The sequence below is a fragment of the Rhinoraja longicauda genome, chromosome 6 (assembly GCF_053455715.1).
Source record: "Rhinoraja longicauda isolate Sanriku21f chromosome 6, sRhiLon1.1, whole genome shotgun sequence".
Classification (NCBI taxonomy): Eukaryota; Metazoa; Chordata; class Chondrichthyes; order Rajiformes; family Arhynchobatidae; genus Rhinoraja; species Rhinoraja longicauda.
The window spans coordinates 8,330,558-8,353,657 of NC_135958.1; the positions used below are offsets into that span (position 1 = coordinate 8,330,558).

Below are 23,100 nucleotides of genomic sequence, written 5' to 3' on the forward strand. Positions count from 1 at the left end.
TATACATAAAAGCCACACGCGACTTTGCTTTGTTGCAAGACTTGCCTCTTAAGTTTGTGGATCATGAAGCTCTCTGCAACACAACTCCAGGATGGTTCAGAGTACAATAGGAGTCGAGAAAGCGGACTTCATCTGGGCTCTATTCGTAAGAGCAATCAAGTTGGTTCCCTGGCCTGCATGGTTCTACTTGTATTCTTTAGATAATTATTCAGCTATCCTTTGAATGCAAGAATTGAATCTGCATTCTTGATTATCCTAAACATTCAGTGTCTTAGAAGAAAAATCTGCCTTGGGTAACTTTCTCTAATGCAAATTGATTTAAATCTCTGTCCCTCACCCTAATCCCTTCGCAATATGGAAACATCTCGCTATCTGCTCTGTTTCTACCACTCATGATTTTAAATACCTCGGTCAGAATTCCAAACAACATTCTCTTGCAGAAACAATCCTCGCTTCTCCTGCCTTTCCCTTTTACTGAAGCCCCTCATCCCTGGAATTATTTTGGTAAATCTCATCCAGACAGTTTCCATAGCTTTTCAATCTTATGGTGAAGTGCACTACTGACCACGCCGTTTTTAATTCTGTGCCGAAACCAATGTTTTGTGGAAGTTCATGATCTGCTACATGGTAACCTTTATTGCAAGACATCCATCAGGAGGTCTTGATTTTGGTCTATACAAAGATAATTTCACTGTGCAGTGCATGTGATAATAAAAGTACAATTAAACCATTTAAACTGTCAATGAATTTGCACCAGTATCCAAGATCACAATCATATTCTCAGAATGGGGCGGCCCAGTGGCACAGTGATAGGCCTTACAGTGCCAGACACCCTGGTTATAGGTGTTGACTGTACAGAGTTTGTATGTTCTCCCCGTGACCGCGTGGGTTTTCTCCGAGATCTTCAGTTTCCTCCCGCACTCAAGGCATACAGGTTTGCAGGTTAATTGGCTTGGTATAAATGTAGATTGTCTCAAGTGTGCGTAGGATAGTATTACTGTGCGAGGATCGTTGGTCAGTGTGGACTCGGTGGGCCGAAGAGCCTGTTTCCACACTCTTATCTCTAAACTAAACGATTTGTTCTTTCCATATTACTACTTCATTCTTAAAATATAACAGTGTATTTCCAGTGTTAAATTTGCTGTCAACCATCACTCATTCCATCTACCTGTCACATTTCCCATACTTCACAGATGGTTGTGAAAAATTACAGCAGAATCTTGATTGATTGGCCAGGTGGGCTGAGGAATGGTTGATGGAATTTACTGCAGAGAAATGTGAGGTGCTGCATTTTGGGAAGTCTTACATGGGGAGGACTTACACAGCCAGAGTATTGAGTATAGAAGTTGGGAGGTCATGTTGCAATTGTATAGGACCTTGGTAAGGCCGCATTGTGTTCAGTTCTGGGCACCATGTTATAGGAAAGATGTCAAGCTGGAAAGGGTACAGAGAAGATTTACAAGAATGTTGACAGGCCTAGTAGATGTGAGCTACAGGTTGAGTGGGCTGGGACTCTATTCCTTGGAGTGCAGGGGGATGAGGGGTGGTCTTATAGAGGTGTGTAAGATCATGGAAGGAATAGATTGGGTGGATGCACAGTCACTTGCCCAGAATATGTGCATTGAGGACCAGAGGACATCGATTTAAGGTGAAGGGGAAAAGATTTAATAGGAATCTGAGCAGTAACGTTTTCATGCAAAGGGTGGTGGATGTATGGAACAAGCTGCCAGAGGAGGTAGTTGAGGCTGAGACTATACCAACATTTAAAATCAGTTGGGCAGGTACATGGATAGGACAGTTTTGGAGGGATATATTGTCCCTTGTGTGTTGGGAGTGAATGAGAAAGTGGGATAACATAGAACGAGTGTGAAAGGGTGATTAATGGTCAGCATGGACACAGTGGGCCAAAGGGCCTGTTTCCATGCTGTATCAACAACAACAAAACCATTTATTGCTTTCTGTAACCTGTTTAAGTGATTTTTTATCCATACTGCACAGAGGCTTTTACACCATAGACAGACAGGGTCACAGATGCTTCTTGTCATATAGGCTTGTTTTATTTTAAATAATGTAAGGTATTTAAAATATATATTAAGCACCTAAAGACTAATTACAAACATTATGTAGTTATTCCTTTCACTTAATCTTTTTTTAACTCAAGGTCAGTGTTCAGGGTTGTGTCATCGGTACCAGCACTGAATGTGAAATGTGTGCAACTTATCAGCACAGCTTGTCAGCACTCTGCTGCAGGACTCCATGGTGAGCCTTGTGGTGGGCAGAAGGTCAGATACTCTGGCCTGTTGACTTCAGCGCGCACACATTGAGATGTCGAAGTCAGAGATGAGCTGGCCCATGAGGAAGACCTAGACAGTGGTGAGCATGATCCAGGCCATTTAGTTGTCAGGTAACTGAGGTTTTGTGAATGACAAAATACCTACATACTGTACATACAAAACAGTTACACATAGACTGGTTGCACCAACGTTAACTCTTTCAAGGACAATCAGAAAGTTAAAGGTTCTGAAGAAGTTGTGGAAAGTTTCAGTTTACTTTAGTTTATTGTCACGTGTAGAGTAAAAAGCCTTTGTGTGCTAAGTTAGCAGAAAGGCAACACATGTTTCAGTGTAAAGATACATGATAAGGGAATGACGTTTAGTGCAAGGCAAAGCCAGCATAGTCCGATCAAGCATAGTCTGAGGGTCACCAAAGTGGTAGATAGTAGTTCAGCACCGCTCTCTGGTTGTGGTAGGATGGTTCAGTTGCGTGATAACAGCTGGGAAGAAACTGAATGTAGTGGTCCTAAGGATTTGCAGGGTCTTAGATCATTAATGTACAATAAACTCAATTTCTCTCCTTGCTCCTTTAAAAAGACTGTAATAGATTTATAGTCTGAATTATTCAGATTTATTCACAAAAATTAAACAAGTTACTCATGAAGAATAGATTAAATTTAGAATGACAACGATAAATGATGTTTGTTTTGAAAAAACTGCTCCTGCCAGTGGTAATTATTTGTTTATTTGCTGCTGTAACAATACCAATATTTTCCAGTTTTACTCTAAAAAACGTAAGCAAAGGTGATCTACCAAGCTATCTTGGCTGCACAACATGGCCCCATGACAATTCAGACTCACAGTGACATCACTTTGTGGTCTACTATCTGGTCAAGTCTATATGCGATTATTGACTCACCAATATGGTCTATTTCTGACTCAAGGTAAAACAGTCAAACGTGTCAATGATTCATCGTTTCTAATTGAGCTCAATGCCTTTTATGTATGCTTTGTAACATCGTAAAATGACACACAAACACGAGCCTCCACAGCCCCTGAGGACCCTTTGATCTAAGTCTCTCAGGGCCAACAGCAGCTTACTTCTCGGGGGTGAATCCACACAAAGCTTCGAGCCCAGATGCTGTGCCTGTCCAAAAGCAAAAGACCTGTGTGGACCAACTGCACAGGTGGAGCAGCGGTAGAGTTGCTGCCTTACAACACGGGGGACCCAGGTTCGATCCTGACTACGGGTGCTGGCTGTACGAGTTTGTGAATTCCCCCAGTGACCTGCGTGAGTTTTCTCCAGGTGCTCCAGTTTCCTCCCACACTCCAAAGATGTACTACTGGTTTGTAGATTAATTGGCTTCGGTAAAAATTATAAATTGTATCTAGTGTGTAGGATAGTGTTAATGTACGGGTGATCACTGGTCGGTGCGGACTTGGTGGGCCGAAGGGTCTGTTTCTGCTCTATCTCTATATTAAACAAAACTAGCTGGAATGTTCAAGGCCAACTTCAACTTTATTCTGACTGGTTGCATTGTGTCTTGGTATGGGAATTTGAACGTGTAGGAATGCAAGGCGCTGCAGATAGGGGTGGACCTAGTCTGGTACATCAAAAGCAGCTACATGAGGCACTGCCTCCAGAAGGCAGCATCTATCATCAAGGATTCTCACCATCTGGGCCATGCTCTCCTCTCATTGCTATCATTGGGCAGGAAGTACAGAAGCCTACCACACCACCAGGTTCAGGAACAACTTATTTTCTACAACCATCAGTTCTTGATCCGATGTTCACAACCCTAATCCCACCTCAGTGACAGAACATGGTGGACCACCTCTTCATCTACCACAGTCTTATTTTCCAATTGTTGTCCATAACAGTTCACAGTGGAGAAGAGACATTAAGAATAGTACTGAGTTCTTGCATCAGTGGCACACAAACGGCTATGCGAGCAGAGGTATGTTAACACCTCACAAACCACTCATCCATCTGCTCTATCAGGTGCCTCCTGCCATTATATGCAAGGGTCTGTGATTCTCACCTTGACCTCATTGGCCACTTGAGACCCCATAAAACCAGAGTGAAAGTAGGTCATCCTTGTTCTTGAGGGACAGTCTGAGAAATGAAAACTTGAGATGAATTGCCCTGATGAATGTCGCAATTCAGGCATGCTAATAATGGACGTCCTGTAAATGAACATGTTAGCTACACAGATATAATTTGTTGATATAATAAGATATAATAAAGGTATGGATGAAGAATAGTATTACGATTTTTTTTGTGTGAAGTGTAACAGCACCTGGTCTTGGAAATGTAAAATAAAAATGCAGGAAGTCATGATTATCTGAAATGGTTGAATTAAATGTTGAGTATGGAAAGTTGTAAATTATCTGGTCAGTAGATGAGTTCTTTGAACTTGTACTGAGCCTCACAGATAGAATGTTGGAGACTGTTGGCACAGTTCATAAGTGATAGGAGCAGAATTAGGCCATTCCGCCCATCAAGTCTACTCCACCATTCAATCATAGCCGATCTATCTTTCCCTCTTAACCCCATCCTCCTGCCTTCTTCCCATATCCCCCGACTCCCGTGCCAATCAAGTATCTTTCAATCTCTGTCTTAAACATATCTATTACTGGCCTCCACAGCCTTCTCTGGCAATGAATTCCAGAGATTCACCACACGTTGTCAGAAGGGGTTTGAGATAAAAAATTAACAGGAAGGGTGACCTAATCTTACCTAATCTTTGAACAGAGAAATCGTCCTGTCTGTAGAAACCAGCTGGTTTACAAAGACACAAAGTGCTGGAGCAACTCAGCAGGTCAGGCAGTATCCTTGGAGAACATGGATAGGTGATGTTCCAGGTTGGGTCCCTTTTGCAGACCTTGTTTGGTTTCCCCAAAGCCCATTTTGGAATAGTAAATACAGTATTTAAACTTGAATAAAGTATAAGTTGACCATTTGATCAAATGACTGTTTGAGGTTTTGGACAATGGGAAGCAATAAGACAAAAAGGCTGGTGATTTCAAAGGAAGATGCAGTGGGAACAGCTTTGATCAGCGTTGTAGCAATTGTTGCCTGATTGTTCAAACAAAAACAGAAATGACGTATCATATAAATTTATTAATGAAAACATAGTCACCAGCTTAATAGTTTATTGGCTGTGCATTTTCAATCCTTTAATCTTCTTTTTGGGTACAAATAATCGAAATGTTGTTATGGTGAAGAATCGACTTAATACTTGTAGCCTTATTGTCTCTTACACCCCGAACTGCAGATAGTGGAATCTTGAGTGCGGACTGAAGAAGGGTCCCGATCCGAAACGTCACCTGTCCATTCCCTCCACAGATGCTGCCTGACCCGTTAAGTTCCTCCACGATTTTGTGCTTTGCTTAATATTTGTAACCAGTCGCGTTTAAATTTGCTTTGAAGACAGAAAAGTAGATGAAAGGAACAGTATATTTTTGACATGTAATATGAGCAAAACTTTCTGATTGTACAATAAATCAATTCTTGTCCAATACTTTCCTGCCCAGTTTCTCTTGTGGTTAGAACTAGCCGAATTCGAAAATTACAGTTATCATTTCAGACGCACTTAATATAACTATTTCGTCCATTTGTGAACAGAAACGCGTCCGCTTTAATGCCGGTTGCACATTTTAAAAAAAATCTAACATATTTTAACAGATAATTTTACGAAAATATAACCAAATTATTGGAAATTCATAAAGTTTGGTAACATTTTCGACAATTTCAAATTAGATATTTTTTTCAGCAAAAATCGCTATTCTCTGCAGTATGTTTCTTAAAGGCGTTGCATCGCCGGAAAGGATCACATTAATATTATATTGAAAAATGCAAGGTATTTATTACATTGAATTAAATGTCAATCCTATTTTCTAAGAATGCATTTTTGTCAAGGAATCGAACTTGCAATGTTGCCGGCGCGACTTTATTTTGCTGTTGATGTTCGACATGGAGTATTTGTAACCAAGCATTTCAGGATTATCTTCAAGGAAATGCTGGAAATACTCGGCAGGTCGTGCAGCATTGTCAAGAGGCGAGCTGAATGAAAGGGTCGGGTCAACGACCTTTCATCGGAGCTGTTCTTGCAGTAGGAATACAGCGTTTTACTGTTGTATCACAAGAAGCAATAGTCAAAATTAAAGCCTTATTTAATAACATCAGCATTTGAAAACAGGTTGGTGTTTACAGTAAATGAGATGATGGGCTCCATTATTTAATAAATTTCCAATTTAAAGAGTCAACTACAAAGATGAATTATTCATCGAAATAAGCAAAAAGCGCGATAAACACTATACCTGGTATTATTGAAACTCCGCCGTCTTTGGATTTTTAAAGGACCGAGGAATGTTTTCCTTCCGACATTAAATGTGTTGCATTTTCGCCGATAAACTTTTAATACTCTTTGAACTTAGAATCGCAATAAAGCCGTCACAATGCATTCGTGGTTTAATTTCACGAGTTACAAATTCAGTTTCAATAGCAGGTTTCTGAATGTGGATGTAAATAAACGGTGAAAATTACATTTCTTTCAGTCAAGGTTTGTCATCTATTATTTAACCCAAATCATGTTCAATATATTGGAAAAATGTTGAGCAAGTGGATATCAAGAGTAACAATTGCCCGGTTGCAAGGGCCGAACATGTTTATTTCTGTTCAAAAACCATCGAGGAATTGTCATACTTTATATTCTGTATATATTTACATGTTGCTGCATAGTTTGTCGAAATGTTCTAAGTGTGTAGTAGTCGATGCAGTGTTTGCATTTGAAAATAAAGCGAGTGTACCAGATATCATTTCAAAGATTCATTCTTTAAGTCAGTTGCACGATTCTTAACCATTTGAGTTTAATGTTCAATATAAAACGTCAGTGTATTGAAATGGTTTCCTCAACGCTGTCTTTAAACTGCAAGTGGTAGCTGAAATCAATCCAACACCGCTGGACATCATTTCATGAACAAAAGCCTAAAAACGAACTGGAAAATTCAAACTTAATGCGAAGGACTTTGCGTGTTTAGTGTTGCGATTCATTTATTTTTTCGGGTATTCGGTATTTAACTTTTGATAATTGTACTGCGAGGTTTTGTAATAACAAGTAATAACATTGCAAATATAATAAATCGAGGCTGTTACAATATGGCGTGCTTTTGGCTGGGAATACCTATTGTTAAACTTATTGGAACAAATGCAAAACGTTACATACTTTTTAAAGCCCCCCCCCCCCCCAGTTCAGCGGCATTTATTCAAATAATTGTAGTGGAACGAAAACGACGATGCCTTTCTTTACCGGCTTCTAAATAATTGTAGAGATTTGAGACAAGTCCAGGAGATGGCGCAAGTCTCCCGGGCAGACAAAAGGCACAGTGTAAATGGCAAAGGGGCGAAAATTCAGCTCGACATTACATTGAATGCAAGAACAAACGCCAGCCACTTCACAGCTCTCTGCAATATCCAACGCGAAACAATCTGGTTTGCAAAATTGCTAAATTAAACACTTTAAAAAAAAATTTTAACTGCATTTTTGATGTCAAACTCGACTTGGTTTCATGCTCACTCGTAATGTTTAAACACATAAACTAACCACAGGAAACAAGTATTATTAATATAGCTAATTTATTACATTTCTTAAAAATCTGCCTGACTTTCAACCTGTCCCTTGCTCATCCATTCTCCCCCCACCCCATTTGAAAATCGTATTTAAAATCACAGAGGTGGTCTAACCACGTCTCAGCACACACACACATTCACATAAATAAATTCAAACCGATTATATTTGTTAGCCACATAGGCATAATTCCATCAGTTTATAATTAGATGTAAACGAATTACTAACACTAATACCCTTTTAATTCCACTCTATCATTACGGATATTTTTGAAATTCACTGTGCCCTGCAGGGAGTTACGTGCTGGAAGCTAAAGAATTTCCATTGTTCGGTAGGAATTAGGTTATTAAAAACTGTGAGTGCGAGATTGCTTCTGCGAATCAAAGGAGATGTACAGTAATGGCAACATTACAGCAGTTTGTGGTTCAGCTGGAGCGACTTGCTGAAACGGACAAGAGTCTGGCGCCTTGCTCTGCCATTACCCTTCTCACGATCAATATATCATGCTTTCTTTTTGTCCCGGACTCCTCCGTTTTTGTTTTATTTTGCGCGTTTACTTAAAACATAAAGGCGCGGCAATGTGGAACGACCGTCCCCCTCTCAACGCGGAGTTTGCAAGGCGACTTGTTCAAGTTGCATTATTTAAATAAAGGACGACCATCCTTTTTCTAAGCGTTGGTCTCGGTGTTGCAAAGAGAAAAAAAAAATCAAATTACTTTCTTTCAGGAGCTCTGCAAGTAGTTTTGATGTAGTTCTTTCCTGCTTTTGCATTGCACCTATTTTAAGCGAAACACGTTTGACATTAGGATTGCTGATTGCAGAAGACGCTTGCAATTTTTTGTTGTGTGGGGGGGAGAGAGAAAGCTGTTTGCAGCACTTTTTTGCGTTGGTTTGTGTGTGTGTGTGTATGTATGAGTGTGTGTGTGTAGCTGGAAGGAGAAGTGAGGAGAGGCACACAAACAGCACTTTTTGCGTTGGTTTTTGTGTGTGTGTGTATAAGTATGTGTGTAGTTGGAAGAAGTGAAGAAAGGCACACAAACAGCACTTTTTTGTGTGTTGGTTTTTGTGTGTATATGAGTGTGTGTGTGTGTGTATATGAGTGTGTGTGTGTGTGTGTGTGTATGAGTGTGTGTGTGTGTATGAGTGTATGAGTGTGTGTGTGTATATGAGTGTGTGTGTGTATGAGTGTGTGTGTATATGAGTGTGTGTGTGTATGAGTGTATGAGTGTGTGTGTGTGTATGAGTGTGTGTGTGTGTGTATGAGTGTGTGTGTGTATGAGTGTGTGTGTGTATGAGTGTGAGTATGAGTGTGTGAGTGTGTGTGTGTATGAGTGTGTGTGTGTATATGAGTGTGTGTATATGAGTGTGTGTGTAGCTGAAAGGAGAAGTGAGGAGAGGCACACAAACCACTTTTGTGTGTGTGTAAGGACAAGTGAGAGGAGGGAGGCAGCATTGTGTTGGCAGTCCAATCCAGGTTTGTCCACGGCTCCAGGCTTTGGACATGATCGCACACTCTAGGATTTATATATTTTTTCATTATTCACCATGCGTGCTCTGCACTTGGACAGCGATTTCCTCCGTGATTACGTGTGGCGCGTCTCCCTGCGGGGAAGCTCCCCCGTGGAGAGGTCCTGATGGGTTTGGGCCTTACTTGAATTTCCCAGCTTATTATGTGTCTGCACTGCGTGCTCCACGCAGTTGCGAGGGGAGGAGAAGCCCAGCTCGCCCGGCTCCCGCCACAAAGAGCCGGCTGCGCTGCCCGAGCCGGACGGCGGACATGGCACCGAGCCCCCTCTGCTGCTGCTGCTGCTGCTGCTGCTGCTGCCGCCGCCGTCGCCGCCTCCTCTCTCAGCCCTCTCCACACCGTCGGCACTCCCGCTAAAGCAGGCAACCGCCTTCTTCTCCTTCTTCTTCTTCTTCTTCTTCTTCATCCACCACCTCCTCCTTCTAATCATCATCATCTCCTCCTCCTCCTCCTTCTTCTTGGGACGGCTGAGGAGAACCAGAACCAGCCTTCAAGCAGGTGATCCCGCCAACCGCCGCCGCCGCCGCCGCCAAGTTTCTCTCAGACTTTGGTGCCCGTCGGCACTTCACAAAGACGCCTTTTTTTTTCTTTTTGAAGAAAAAAAAATCTTTTTTTTTTTCCCCCTTCCACTTCTTTTCGTTGTTGTCGTTGTTTCCTGAGGAGATTTTCGCTCTCAAGTCCTCCCCGTTGCGTTGAATTTCGTGCAACAAAAGGAGAGAGGAGGGGGGGGCTGAAGAAAAGTCTCTTGCTGGTTGTTGTTGTTGTTGTGTGTGTGAGGGGGGGGAGCAGATCTTTTTTTTGTTGTTGTTGGTCGAGCAATAAGTCTTGTGCAAAGGGGGGGGGAGGCATTGCAAACCTCCTTTTCTCTCTCTCCCTCTCTCTTCTCCCCCCCCCCCCCCGTCCTTTTTGTGTCGTCCACCACCCCCCCCCCCCCCCCCCCCCCCACCACCACCACCACCACCACCACCAGCATCACCTCCTGCTGTAAATAATCACTTGTCTTCGTGCAGGATCCACCAGTTGCAAAAGAAGTTGTGTGTGTGTGTGTGGGTGGGTTGCAGAGAGAAGAGAAGGCGGAGGAGATCAACATCACCAACACACACTCGACTGAAGAAGAAAAAGAGAGAAAAAAAAATAGTTATAAAAAAAAAAAAAAGCATCGCCGCCAACAACAGGGGAGGGGGGCGAAAAAAAAAAGTACGAGGGGGAGACGTCACACGCAGTCCACTCGGAGAGGTTGAAGTTGCCGCATTGCATCGGGCAGGAGGAGGGAGAGTGTGTGAGAGAGAGAGAGAGACACCACACAGAGGAACTGGAGAGATTGATGGTTGGAGCTCCGGTCAGTGGCGGCCAGGCAGCGGCTTCTTCCCGGCGAGCGAGGCGGGACTGGACATGTCCAGGCGCAAACAATCCAAGCCTCGGGCTGTCAAAGGTGAGTCTTAAATGCTTGTTATATACATATATGTTTTGGTGTGAGGGGAAGGGAAAATAAAAAGTGAGTCGAATAAAAGGAGGGGAGGATTGATTTTAAATGGAAGAAGCGGGAAAAAAAAGCCCACCCCTGGTGGTTGGACGGAGACTTTTTTAAAAAAAAACCCGAGCGCGTCCGTCTCTCCCCCTCTCCCTCCTGCCCCTATCGCTGGGTGGAGGAGACTGAAGGCGGCGGCGGTCAAGGGGGGTGGGGACGCGCACCGCCGGCCAATCAGAGAGAGGGGAGGGGGGGAGGGGGTCCTCGTGAGCGTGCGCTCACGTGCACGCGCCCCCGCGGGCGGGGCGGCAGGCGCGAAGCCCACCACGTGCCGCCCGGCGTCGTCCGTTGGCCTTTCAAAATGTCACCCACCACCACCGCCGCCGCCTCGCATCCCCACCTCACCTCAGCTACTGGCTGCCTGTGTGGAGCGTGTGCACGTTGATCACCCCGTGACCGTGTGGGTTTTCGCCGGGTGCTCCGGTTTCCCCCCACACTCCAAAGGCGTGCTGGTTTGTAGGTTAATGGTTTCCTCCCACACTCCAAAGACGTGCAGGTTTGTAGGTTAATTGGCTGCTGTAAGTTGTCGCTCGTGTGTAGGATATTGCAAGTGTGAATAAAAGGATTTTTCCCCCATTAAGACTGCTGTGGACCAAGTGGGGTCATTGGCTTCAGTGTAGTTTAGTTTAGTTTATTGTCACGTGTACCGAGGTATAGTGAAAAGCTTTTTTTGTTGTGTGCTAACCAGTCAGCGGGTTCTCCCTGAGCTTATTCTGGTTTCATCCCAAATACATGTGGGTTTTGTAGGTTAATTGACCCTCTGTAAATTATTCCAAGTGCATGAGCAAGTGGGACCATGTCGGGAGTCACCGCAGTTAACATAGAGCGCATGGACTTTATCCCTTTTGTAAATGGCACCAAAATACAGCGACTCGTGCATGTGTGATCTATGCAAAAATAATTTCACTGTGCAATGCACTCGTGGCAACAAAGCACCATTGAACCATAAAGCACCTTTAATAACATAGAACTAGTGTGAAGGGGTGACCGATGGTTGGCATGGACGGTGGGCTGAAGGGCCTGTTCCCATGCTGTTTCTCTAAACTAAACTAAACCTGAGTTTCCAAATGATTTGGAGACATAAGGAACTGCAGATGCTGGAATCTTGAGCAAAACACAAAGTGCTGGAGGAACTCGGTCAGGCAGCATCTGTGGAATAAATTGGACAGGCGACATTTGGGGTTGGATCCTTCTTGAGACGATGATTAATTTATTCCCTTACCTAACAATAAGTTGGTAATTTTGCACTCCCATGCAGTAAAATCAATGTCAGTCATAATATTCCGAGGGGAAAAAAATATAGCAGATGGTGGAAATCTACATTTTAAACTTCTGGTTGATGATTTCCATTTGAAATATGATGGAGCTGAAACCATAGGTTTGTTTCTTATCTCCACAGGTGCTGCATGAGCAGCTAAGTAGTTTAGTTTTATTTAAATGACAATGTATTTTGAGGATGTGTTGTCTGGTCATGTAATTTTTCTTTGGACTTTAGAGATATAGCATGGAAACAGGCCCTTCGGCCTACCAAGTCCACGCTGGCCATGATCACCCCATACATTAACACTATTTTACACACTAGGGACAATTGACCATTTTTTAAAAACCAAAACCAATTAACTGCGTGTTTGGAGTATGGGAGGAAACTGGAGCACCCAGAGGAAAACCCATGCGGTCACAGAGATAACGTACAAACTCTGTACAAACAGAGTGGTCAGAATCGAACCTGGGACTCTGGCGTTGTAAGGCAGCAACTCTGCCACTGTGCCACCCATGAGCTGACCAGGAACATGTCAACAGATTAAATTAACATGCAATATTTATTGTGAAATTAACACACATTATCCTCCCTGCTTTACTGTGTATGTAACATATTTTTGTAAGAAACTATGCAATGTTCAGGAGAATTGACGTACATTTCAGCAAAGGCATTTGCTCAAGCTGTACAAACAAAATGAATTGTTGAGAGACTTGTAACTAATTCAAATGTTCAAAATCTTCAGTCTGCTCGTTGATTGCAATGGATGGCACATTGTAGACAAAACCAATAATTTTGCAATATGCTGATGTTGGCAGAAAAAGTTTCTAGGTAATGCCAGTGGATTATTTTGACTCTCCCCTGTCCTGCTCTCGTGTGTTCATCAAGTGTGAATTATTCTGGAAAGACTGCATGAAAAGCTTTGCCAAAGGAAGGTGGTGACAGGCTGCAGCATCTTTGAACTATAATAGTCCAAATGTGTGGTAGATAGACACAAGATGAGGGAGTAACTCAGCGGAACAGGCAGCATCTCTGGAGAGAAGGAATGGGTGACGCTTCGGGTCGAGAGGGGTCAGACTGAAGAAGGGTCTCGACCCGAAACATCACCCATTCCTTCTCTCCAGAGATGCTGCCTGTCCCGTTGAGTTACTCCAGCATTTTGTGTTAATCTATGATGTAAACCATCTACAGTTCCTGCCTACATATGATATGCACGGTTAGGTAGGTAATTCCGGGATTTTAATCCATTAGTAAATGAAGGAATGGTAGGTTCTCTTGAATTAGGCTAATGTAGTCCCTATTTGCTATGTTGGTATTGGATCAAGATGCCTTAGGGACAATGCTCCAATCAAGTGATTAAACAAGGGATTGGAACCAAATAAACATGAAAATATTGGGTGTGTAATTGAGAAAGCAACCTCATTGAAATATTCTCTTAACTTGAGGCTTGAGAGCTGCAGTCATTTTGGTCCTGAACTGGGATTATTTCCATGTAATCACTATGATCTTTCAGTGTGTGTTTACTTGTAGTATAACTTTTGAAGGGTTAAATTTATTTCTTTTGACAACAAAAGTATTGGAATATATTGTGATGAATTTTAACAATATTGTAACTATTATGTCAATCTTATTAGTTTCACGAGGAATGCTGCAACAGTCTTGGCTTTCTCTCCTTGGTGGGAGTACTTGTTGTTTTTACATCCTCTCCTCATGGTTGAGGTTCTTGCATTTGGGTTCCTCCATCCTTCCTGAAGTCATTAGCTCTTTCCTGATGTGTCATACCCAGGGTTGAACTTGGTGTTTTATTAGCTTTACAAAAGATTTGAGGCACAGATCCGATAGACATACAGAATCTTTTTCCTAAGATGGAAACATCAAATACTAGAAGGCATAGATTTAAGGTGAGAGGGGCAATGCTTAGAGGAGATATGCAGGGCACGTTTTGCGACTTTTATAAACTTTGAATCATATGAGAACTTTCTATAAAGATTCTGGAGCGTTGTACAATTTGCTGTCTCTTTACCTCAGGGAGGTTGTACTTGCCTGACAAAGGGAGAAATACAAATTCACTAAATTTATTTCAAGGATAAGGATGATTACATTGAAGATGGTTAGTAGACACAAAATGCTGGAGTAACTCAGCGGGACAGGCAGCATCTCTGGAGAGAAGGAATGGGTCTCGTTTCGGGTTGAGACCCTTCTTCAGACTGAAGATCGTGAGATCAGGGAGGGCAATGCTGATAATCTAGAACAAGTGGATGTCATGGATGTGGAGGATCTTTTGAAGAACATTTTAAGGTAGTTAAGTTCCCAGGACCTGATGGAATTTATCCTAGATTATAGAGAGAGGCAAGAGAGGAGTTTGCTGGAACCTTGACATAGATCTTTGTACCCTCATTAAACGTAGGCAAAGTCTCAGAGTAGAAGAACCAATATTGTTGAAGCATCAGTGGTAGGAAAATAATTGGAAAAGATTCTTGGGGATTGGTAATGTACACATGTGGAAAAGTATGACATAGAATAATAGGAGCAGGAGTATGCCATTCGGCCCTTAGATGCTCACAGCTGATCATCTAAATGAAGGTATGAGACAGGAATTGGCGAGGATTGGCGAGGGGTGACCGCGCTTTTGCGGTTGCAGCTCCTAGACTGTGGAACAGCATCCCTCTCCCGATCAGAACTGCCCCCTCCATCGACTCCTTTAAGTCCAGGCTCAAAACATATTTCTACTCCCTAGCGTTTGAGGCTCATTGAGGAGGCGCTGTGAACTGTTTGCGTGCTACTGTATGTTTTCATTTTTTTTTTCTATTGGAACCTAATCAAATGTACAGCACTTTGGTCAACGTGGGTTGTTTTTAAATGTGCTATACAAATAAAATTGACTTGACTTGACTTGACTAGACTGACAAATTATACTGAAAGGGTTGACAGTGGAGATACCCTACCTCTAATACCATGTGCTCTAATTTTGCACACTAATCTCTTGTGTGGGACCTTGTCAAAGGCTTTTTGAAAGTCCAGATACACCACATCCACTGGCTCTCCCTTTTCCATTCTACTTGTTACATCCTCATGGATGAACTCCAGAAATTGTACATCCCTATCGGGCAAAAAAATAAAACTGGGAATTCTCTGCCTCAGAAGGCAGTGGAGGCCGATTCACTGGATGCATTCAAGAGAGTTAGATAGAGCTCTTAGGGCTAGCAGAATCAAGGGGTATGGGGAGAAGGCAGGAATGGGGTACTGATTGTGGAAGTTCAGCCATGATCACATTGAATGGCGATGTTGGCTCAAAGGGCCTCCTGCACCTATTGTCTATGTATCTATGGAAGGCTGACGAGGGAAGTCAAGGATAGTGTTAAAACCAAGGAAGAGGCATATAAATTGGCCAGAAGAAGCGGCAAACCAGAGGACTGGGAGAAATTTGGAACTCAACAGAGGAGGACAAAGGGGTAATTAAGAGGGGGGAAAAGCATGAAAGAAAGCTTGCAGGGAATATAAAAACAGACTGAAAGTTTCTTTAGGTATGTAAAAAAGAATAGATTAGTGAAGATGAATGTCGGTTCCTTACAGTCAGAGACAGGTGAATTTATATTGGGAAACAAGGAAATGGCAGAACAGATAAACAAGTACTTTGTGTCCTCCTTAGTGAAGACAGAACCAATCTCCCGGAAATATGAGGGGACCTAGGATCTAGCGGGAGGGAGGAACTGAAGGGAATCCACATCAGGCCGAAAATGGTGTTTGATAAACTGTTGGGACTGAAGGCAGATAAATCCCCAGGGCATGATGGTCTGCATCCCAGAGTACTCAAGGAGGTGGCCCGAGAAATCGTGGATGCATAGGTGATAATTTTTCAATGTTCTCTCGACACTGGATCAGTTCCTGTGGACTGGAGGGTAGCCAATGTAACTCCACTTTTTAAGAAAGGAGGGAGAGAGAAAATGGGGAATTATGGAACAGTTAGCCTTACATCAGTAGTGGGGAAGATGCTGGAGTGGATTATTAAAGATGTTATGGCAGCACATTTGGAAAGCAGTGACTGGATCAGTCAAAGTCAGCATGGATTTATGAACGGCAAATCATACTTGACTAATCTTTTGGAATTTTTTGAGGATGTAACAAGTAGAATGGAAAAGGGAGAGCCAGTGGATGTGGTGTATCTGGACTTTCAAAAAGCCTTTGACAAGGTCCCACACAAGAGATTAGTGTGCAAAATTAGAGCACATGGTATTAGAGGTAGGGTATTGACATGGATAGAAAACTGTTTGGCAGACAGGAAGCAAAGAGTAGGAATTAACGGTCCTTTTCAGAATGGCAGGCAGTGACTAGTAGGGTGCCGCAATGCTCGGTGCTGGGACCCCAGTTATTTGTTTTCAAGAGAGAGTTAGATTCAGCTCTTAGGGCTAAGGGAATCAAGGGATATGGGGAAAAAACCGGAACGAGGTACTGATTTTGGATGGTCAGTCATGATCATATTGAATGGTGGTGCTGGCTCAAAGGGCCAAATGGCCTACTCCTGCACCTATTTTCTATGTTTCTATGTAAAATCAGTACCTTGTTCCTGCTTTTTCCCTATATCACTTGATTCCTTTAGCCCTACGAGCTAAATCTAACTCTCTCTTAAAAACATCCAGCGAATTGGCCTCCACTGTCTTCTGTGGCAGAGAATCCCACAGATTCACAGCTCTCTCGGTGAAAATTATTTTCCTCATCTAAGTCCTAAATTGTCTACCCCTTATTCTTAAACTGTGACCCCTGGTTCTGGACTCCACAAATATCTGGAACATTTTTCCTGCATCTACCCTGTCCAATCCTGTAAGAATTTTATATGTTTCTATGAGATCCTCTCTCATCCGTCTAAATTCCAGTAATTACAAGCCCAGTCGACCCACTCTTACATTATACGTCAGTCCCGTCATCCCGGGAATTAACCTGGTGAACCTACGCTGCACTCCCTCAATAGCAATAATGTCCTTCCTCAAATTAGGAGACCAAAATTGCACTCAATACTCCAGGTGCAGTCTCACCAGGGCCCTGTACAACTGCAATAGGAACTCCTTGCTTCTAAAAGCAAATCCTCTCGCAATGAAGACCAACATGCCATTAGCTTTCTTCACTGCCTGCTGTACCTGCATGCTTACTTTCAGCGACTGATGTACAAGCACACCTAGGTTTCGTTGCACCTCCCCTTTTCCTAATCTGACACCATTCAGATAATAATCTGCCTTCCTTCCACCAAAGTGAATAACCTCACATTTATCCACATTATAGTGCATCTGCCATGCATCTGTCCACTCACCCAACCAATCCAAGTCACCCTGCAGCCTTATAGCATTCTCATCGCAGCCCACACTGCCACCCAGCTTTGTGTCATCCGCAAACTTGGAGATGTCACATTTAATTCCCTCGTCTAAATCGTTAATATATATTGTAAATAACTGGGGTCCCAGCACTGAGCCTTGCAGCATCCCACTAGTCACTGCTTGGCATTCTGAAATCGTACTCTTCCTATTCTTCCTACTCTTAATTCCTACTCTTTGCTTCCTGTCTGCCAACCAGTTCTCAATCCATGTCAATACCCAACCCCCAATACCATGTGCTCTAATTTTGCACACTAATCTCTTGTGTGTGAGCTTGTCAAAGGCTTTTGGGATTTATTAGGAAAAGTCAGACTTGCTTTGTGTGGGGCAGATCATGTCTTACAAATACAACTGATTTTTTTGCGGAGGTTTTGATGATAATTCAGTTTAGGGCAGTAGATGTTGATAAAGTATTTGACAATGTCCCTCATGGTAGACTGATGCAGAAGATTCTCAGAGTCTTGGTAGATTAGATTCAAAATTGGTTTGGCTATAGAAGAAGAGAGGCTAGTGGAATGTTATTCTGGTTGGAGGCCTATAGGCAGTGGTGTTCCCCAGGGATCAGTGATGGGACATCTTAGATGTGATTATATATACAAATGATTTGGTCGAAAATGTCGGGGGGCTTATGAGTAAGTTTGCATCAATATATTAATCAAACTCTCATCTTGTTTGTTTGTTCCCTATGTTTCTTCCTCCGTTTGTACCCTTCTTATCCACAGAAAAAACGGTACACGACCCGCACAATTTTAGGCCCACCTTACTCACCATTGTCCTGGCACACATTCGTCCAAGTTTCATTCAAATTGCTCTTATATTTTTCAAGTTAGAGAGATTTAAAAGTTTTAAACTTACCTTATTCAACCCATTGCTTGCCCTGTTCAGCTTCTAGGTGTTCCCTATGTTTCCTCCTCCATTTGTACCCTTCTTATCCACAAAAAAACCCTACATCACCATCACAATTTTAGACCCTCATTACTCACCATTGTCCTGGGGACACATTCATCCAAGTTTCATTCAAATTGCTCTTATATTATTCAAGTTAGAGAGATTTCAAAGTTTAAAAAAGTTTTTAAATGACCTTATTTCCACCGACTCCATGCCATGTTCAGCGTGTGACGTCACAATGGGACCCGCCCGTTAGACGGCCAACGAGGGATGCGCAGTTGGGTCCCGTTCATCTAATACTTGTGTCTCGCCAACTGCTCCGCGCCTGCGTAGTCGGGTCCCGTTCAACTCATTCCTACGTGTCGCCCAAGTGGGGGGAGTTCAATTTAAAGTACAGGTACTCCCCAGGTTACGATGGTTCGACTTGCAAACGTCAGGGACCCATAGCGAGCCGCCGCTCGCTTCCGGATGCGTGATTGCGCGTTTTCAATGCATTTCGACTTACGATACGTGAGCAGAACCCAACGGGTCCGAACGGGATGGGGTCGGTGAGTGGGCGGGGGAATGCGAGTGGGGGTAGGGAGGTAGTAGGGGTGGGGGGGGGGAGTGGGGGTGGGGGGAGGGGGTGGGGGGAGGGGGTGGGGTTAGGGGGAGTGGGGAGGAGGGGTGAGGGAGTGGGGTAGGGGAGGGCGCTAGTCCAATGTAGGAAAGGTTTTGGGGAGTTTTAAGGGGAGTTGAGGGGGGATTGAGTGGGTGGTAGGGGGAAGGGGAGGACTCTCTGGCTGCAGCACTGGCAGCACAGGGCCGAGGTGAGTGGCACACTCACCCCTTCCCTGTCCCCCCTCGCCCGCCCATGACCCTGGGGGACACTCCCCGGCCAGCAGCGGGCTTCGTCAGTTGGAGAGGGTTGCCGGGCCCACAGGATCGTCAGTTGGGGGAGGGTTGCCCAGGAGAGGCCCGCAGGAGAGATTTGGACCCAAAGGGTCCACCTCAGTCTAGTAAATGCTAAAAATCGGAGTTGGGGATCATATTGTTAAAAGACAACCAGGATATTGATCAGTTGGAAATGTGGGTGGAGAAATGGCAATGGTATTTAATGCAGACAAGGGTATGGTGTTGCACTGTGGCAGGACAAATGTAAAAGGAAAGTTTACAGTAAATGACCCTGAGGAGCTATGACAGGGATCTTGGGTGCAAGTGTATGACTCCCTGAATGTAGCAACATTCCATAAGGTAACAAAGAAGACATGTGCCATTGGTTGTTGAACATACAAGTTAAGAGGTCCTGTTGCAACGCAACTCTATAAAACTTTGGGCCACATTTGGTGTATTGTGTGCAGTTCTGATAGCCACATTATACGAAGAATGAAGAGTCTTTGGAGAGGATCCAGAAGAGGTTCACTAAGATGCCGCCATTATTAGACGGCATTTGAGATTGGACAAACTTGGATTGTTTCCTCTGGAGTGTTGGAGGCCTAGGGTAATTTAATGGAGTTGTAGAAAATTCCTACGGATAAATATCACTTGCAATTTATCCTGGACCAGCCACATCGAAGCAATGACCAAGAAAGCACAGCAATGTTTTCGGCTCAGGAAGTTTGGCATGCACCCAACAAGCATCACCAACTTCTACAGATGTGCCGTAGAAAGCATTTTTATCGGGATCAATCACAGCAGGGTTTGGGTGTCTGGAAGTGCTGTCAAGGTAAGTGGAGGAAGCAGATACGATAGCAACTTTGTTGTGTCATTTAGACAAGCACATGAACAGAAGAGGAATGGAGAGATATGGACCATGTGCAGAGATGTGAGTAGTTTAAATTGGCATCACGTTCGGCACAGACATTGTGGGTCGAAGGGCATGTTCCTGTGCTGTGCTGTTCTGTGTTCTACGATTCGTGCCCAGAACGATGTAGGGCTGATTTCCCCGCGTAGCTTAATGTCAATATGAAAGTGGACGCTCTGGAAGCATCATCTTGGCAGATTTCAATAAAGCAAAAAAATTGCTTTTTTTCTGAAAATGTTTACTGTCAAAGAATTGATTCTTATGAGAGACATATCACAAGTATGTTTCTAGGTAAGGGGAGAAATGTTGAAGCTTTTTGAAGATAGCTTTCTATCCATGTAGTACCTGAAACTATAACAACATTTAAAGGTACGGTAGCGCAGCGGTAGAGTTGCTGCTTTACAGCGAATGCAGCGCCGGAGACTCAGGTTCGATCCTGACTACGGGTGCTGCACTGTAAGGAGTTTGTACGTTCTCCCCGTGACCTGCGTGGGTTTTCTCCGAGATCTTCGGTTTCCTCCCACACTCCAAAGACGTACAGGTATGTAGGTTAATTGGCTGGGTAAATGTAAAAATTGTCCCTAGTGGGTGTAGGATAGTGTTAATGTACGGGGATCACTGGGCGGCGCGGACTTGGTGGGCCGAAAAGGCCTGTTTCCGGCTGCATATATATGATATGATATGATATGAACAACATTTAATTGGTACTATAACATTTAAAAGGGTGGCTCGGTGGCGCAGCAGTAGAGTTGGTGTCTTACAGCTTTTGCAGCGCCAGAGACCCGGGTTCAAGAGAGTCAAGAATGTTTTATTGTCATGTGTCCCAGATAGAACAATTAAATTCTTGCCCGCTGCAGCACAACAGAATATGTAAACATAGTACACTGTAAACAATATAATAAACAAGAGGAAAAAAAAGTTCAGAGTGTATATATACACATACCCACAAGTACACACACACACACACACGGGCCCAAATCTCTCCTGCAGGCGCGGCAACCTCCGTTGGGTGCAAACCTCTCCTGCGGGCCCGGCAACCCTCCCCCAACTGACGCTCCGTGGACCCATTGCCGGGCGGGGAGTGTCCCCCGGGGCCATGGACGGGCGAGGGGGCACAGGGAAGGGGAGAGGAAGCCACTCGCCTCGGCCCCTTGCGGCCAGCGGTGCGGCCAGAGCGAGCTGTGGATCTGCCACCCTGACCGCCGTGAATAGTAGTGCATTAATAATAATAATAGTCTATTGAAGTTCAGAGCTTATTTGAGGTTGTAATAGACAACAATAGAGGTTGTAATGTTTGAGGTTGTAATGTTTAATAGCCTGATGGCTGTGGGGAAGAAGTTGCTCCTGAACCTGGACGTTACAGTTTTCGGGCTCCTGTACCTTCTTCCCGATGGCAGGGGTGAAATGTGTGTGTGGCCAGGATGGTGTGGGTCTCTGATGATGCTGGCTGCCCTTTTGATGCAACGACTCCGATAAACCCTTCGATGGTGGGGAGGTCAGAGCCGGTGATGGACTGGGTAGTGTTCTCAACGTTTTGCAGTCTATTCCGCTTCTGGGCGTTCAAGTTGCCAAATCAGGCCATGATGCAACCAGTCAATATGCTCTCTACTGTACACGTGTAGAAGTTCAAGAGAATCCTCTCTGACATACCGAATCTCCATAATCTTCTCAGGAAGTAGAGGCGTTGATGTGCTTTATTTATAATTGCATCAGTGTGCTGGATCGAAGAAAGATGTTCGGAAATATGCACGCCCAGGAATTTGAAAAATTTGACTCTCTACCATGCTATAAAAAGGATTGTGGGTCCTCATCTTTCCTCTGAATCTTTGGAATTCTCTGCCTCAGAAGGCAGTGGAGGCCAATTCTCTGCATTCAAGAGAGAGCTGGATAGAGCTCTTAAGGATAGCAGAGTCAGGGGGTATGGGGAGAAGGCAGGAACGGGGTACTGATTGAGAATGATCAGCCATGATCACATTGAATGGCGGTGCTGGCTCGAAGGGGCCGAATGGCCTCCTCCTGCACCTATTGTCTATTGTCTTCCAAAGTCCACAATCAGTTCATTGGTTTTACTGATATTGAGAGCCAGGTTGTTGTGCCGGCACTATTTGGTCAATCAGTTGATCTCACTTCTATTCTCTGACTCATCACCATCTGTAAGTCGTCCAACAACGGTGGTGTCGTCGGCGAACTTGAAGATGGAGTTCGTACTGTGTCCGGCTACACAGTCATTAGTATAGAGTGAGTAGAGCAGGGGGCTGAGCATGCAGCCTTGAGGTGCTCCCATACTGATTGTTAATGAGGAAGAACTATTTCTGCCAATTCGAACAAACTGTTTCTGTGGATGAGGAAGTCGAGGATCCAATTGCAGAAGGATGCGCAAAGACCCAGTTCTGATCCCGACTATGGGTGCTGTCTGTATGGAGTTTGTACATTCTCCCTGTGACTGCATGGGTTTTATCCGAGATGTTCGGTTTCCTCCCATACTCCAAAGACGTACAGGTTTGTAGGTTATTTGGCTTTGTATAAAAAAAAGTAAATTGTCCCTAGTGTGTGTAGGATAGTGTTAATATGCGGGGATTGCTGGTCGGAGCGGACTCTGTGGACCGAAGGGCCTGTTTCCGCGCTGTATCTCTAAACTAAACTAAAAAAAGACACGGTCAGGTATCTGGGTAAGAAAGGTTTCAAGGGATTTCAATGGATTTGGCAGGTTTTGGGCTGATAAATGGCAAGTAACATTGACACCATAGGCAACGATTGTTCCTCACACAAGAGGATCTGCCCAGACCTAATATTCAGTGACATTAACACCATGCTATATATCTCATCATCAACATCTTGTGAATAATCATTGA

The 23,100-nt window shown here is 43.8% G+C and overlaps 2 protein-coding genes across 5 annotated transcripts in view; one reads left to right on the plus strand and one right to left on the minus strand.

The window, feature by feature from the left end:
- Positions 1-7,537: 7,537 nt before the first annotated feature.
- On the minus strand, positions 7,538-10,227 carry LOC144594207 (uncharacterized). The gene is made up of 2 exons (XM_078400417.1): positions 9,448-10,227; positions 7,538-8,679 (listed from the first exon to the last, which is right to left on the minus strand). Exon 1 carries the CDS (start codon positions 9,862-9,864, stop codon positions 9,487-9,489), a length of 378 nt encoding a protein of 125 aa, XP_078256543.1. The 5' UTR covers positions 9,865-10,227; the 3' UTR covers positions 7,538-8,679; positions 9,448-9,486.
- Positions 10,228-10,345: 118 nt separating this feature from the next.
- The window catches only part of znf423 (zinc finger protein 423), a 341,953-nt gene continuing 329,198 nt past the window's right edge, over positions 10,346-23,100 (plus strand). For all 4 annotated transcript variants that reach the window (XM_078400409.1, XM_078400410.1, XM_078400411.1 and 1 more), the window contains exon 1: positions 10,346-10,860. In XM_078400409.1, the coding sequence (XP_078256535.1) occupies positions 10,821-10,860 (40 nt within the window). In that variant the 5' untranslated portion in view covers positions 10,346-10,820. The remainder of the gene's footprint in view (positions 10,861-23,100) is intronic.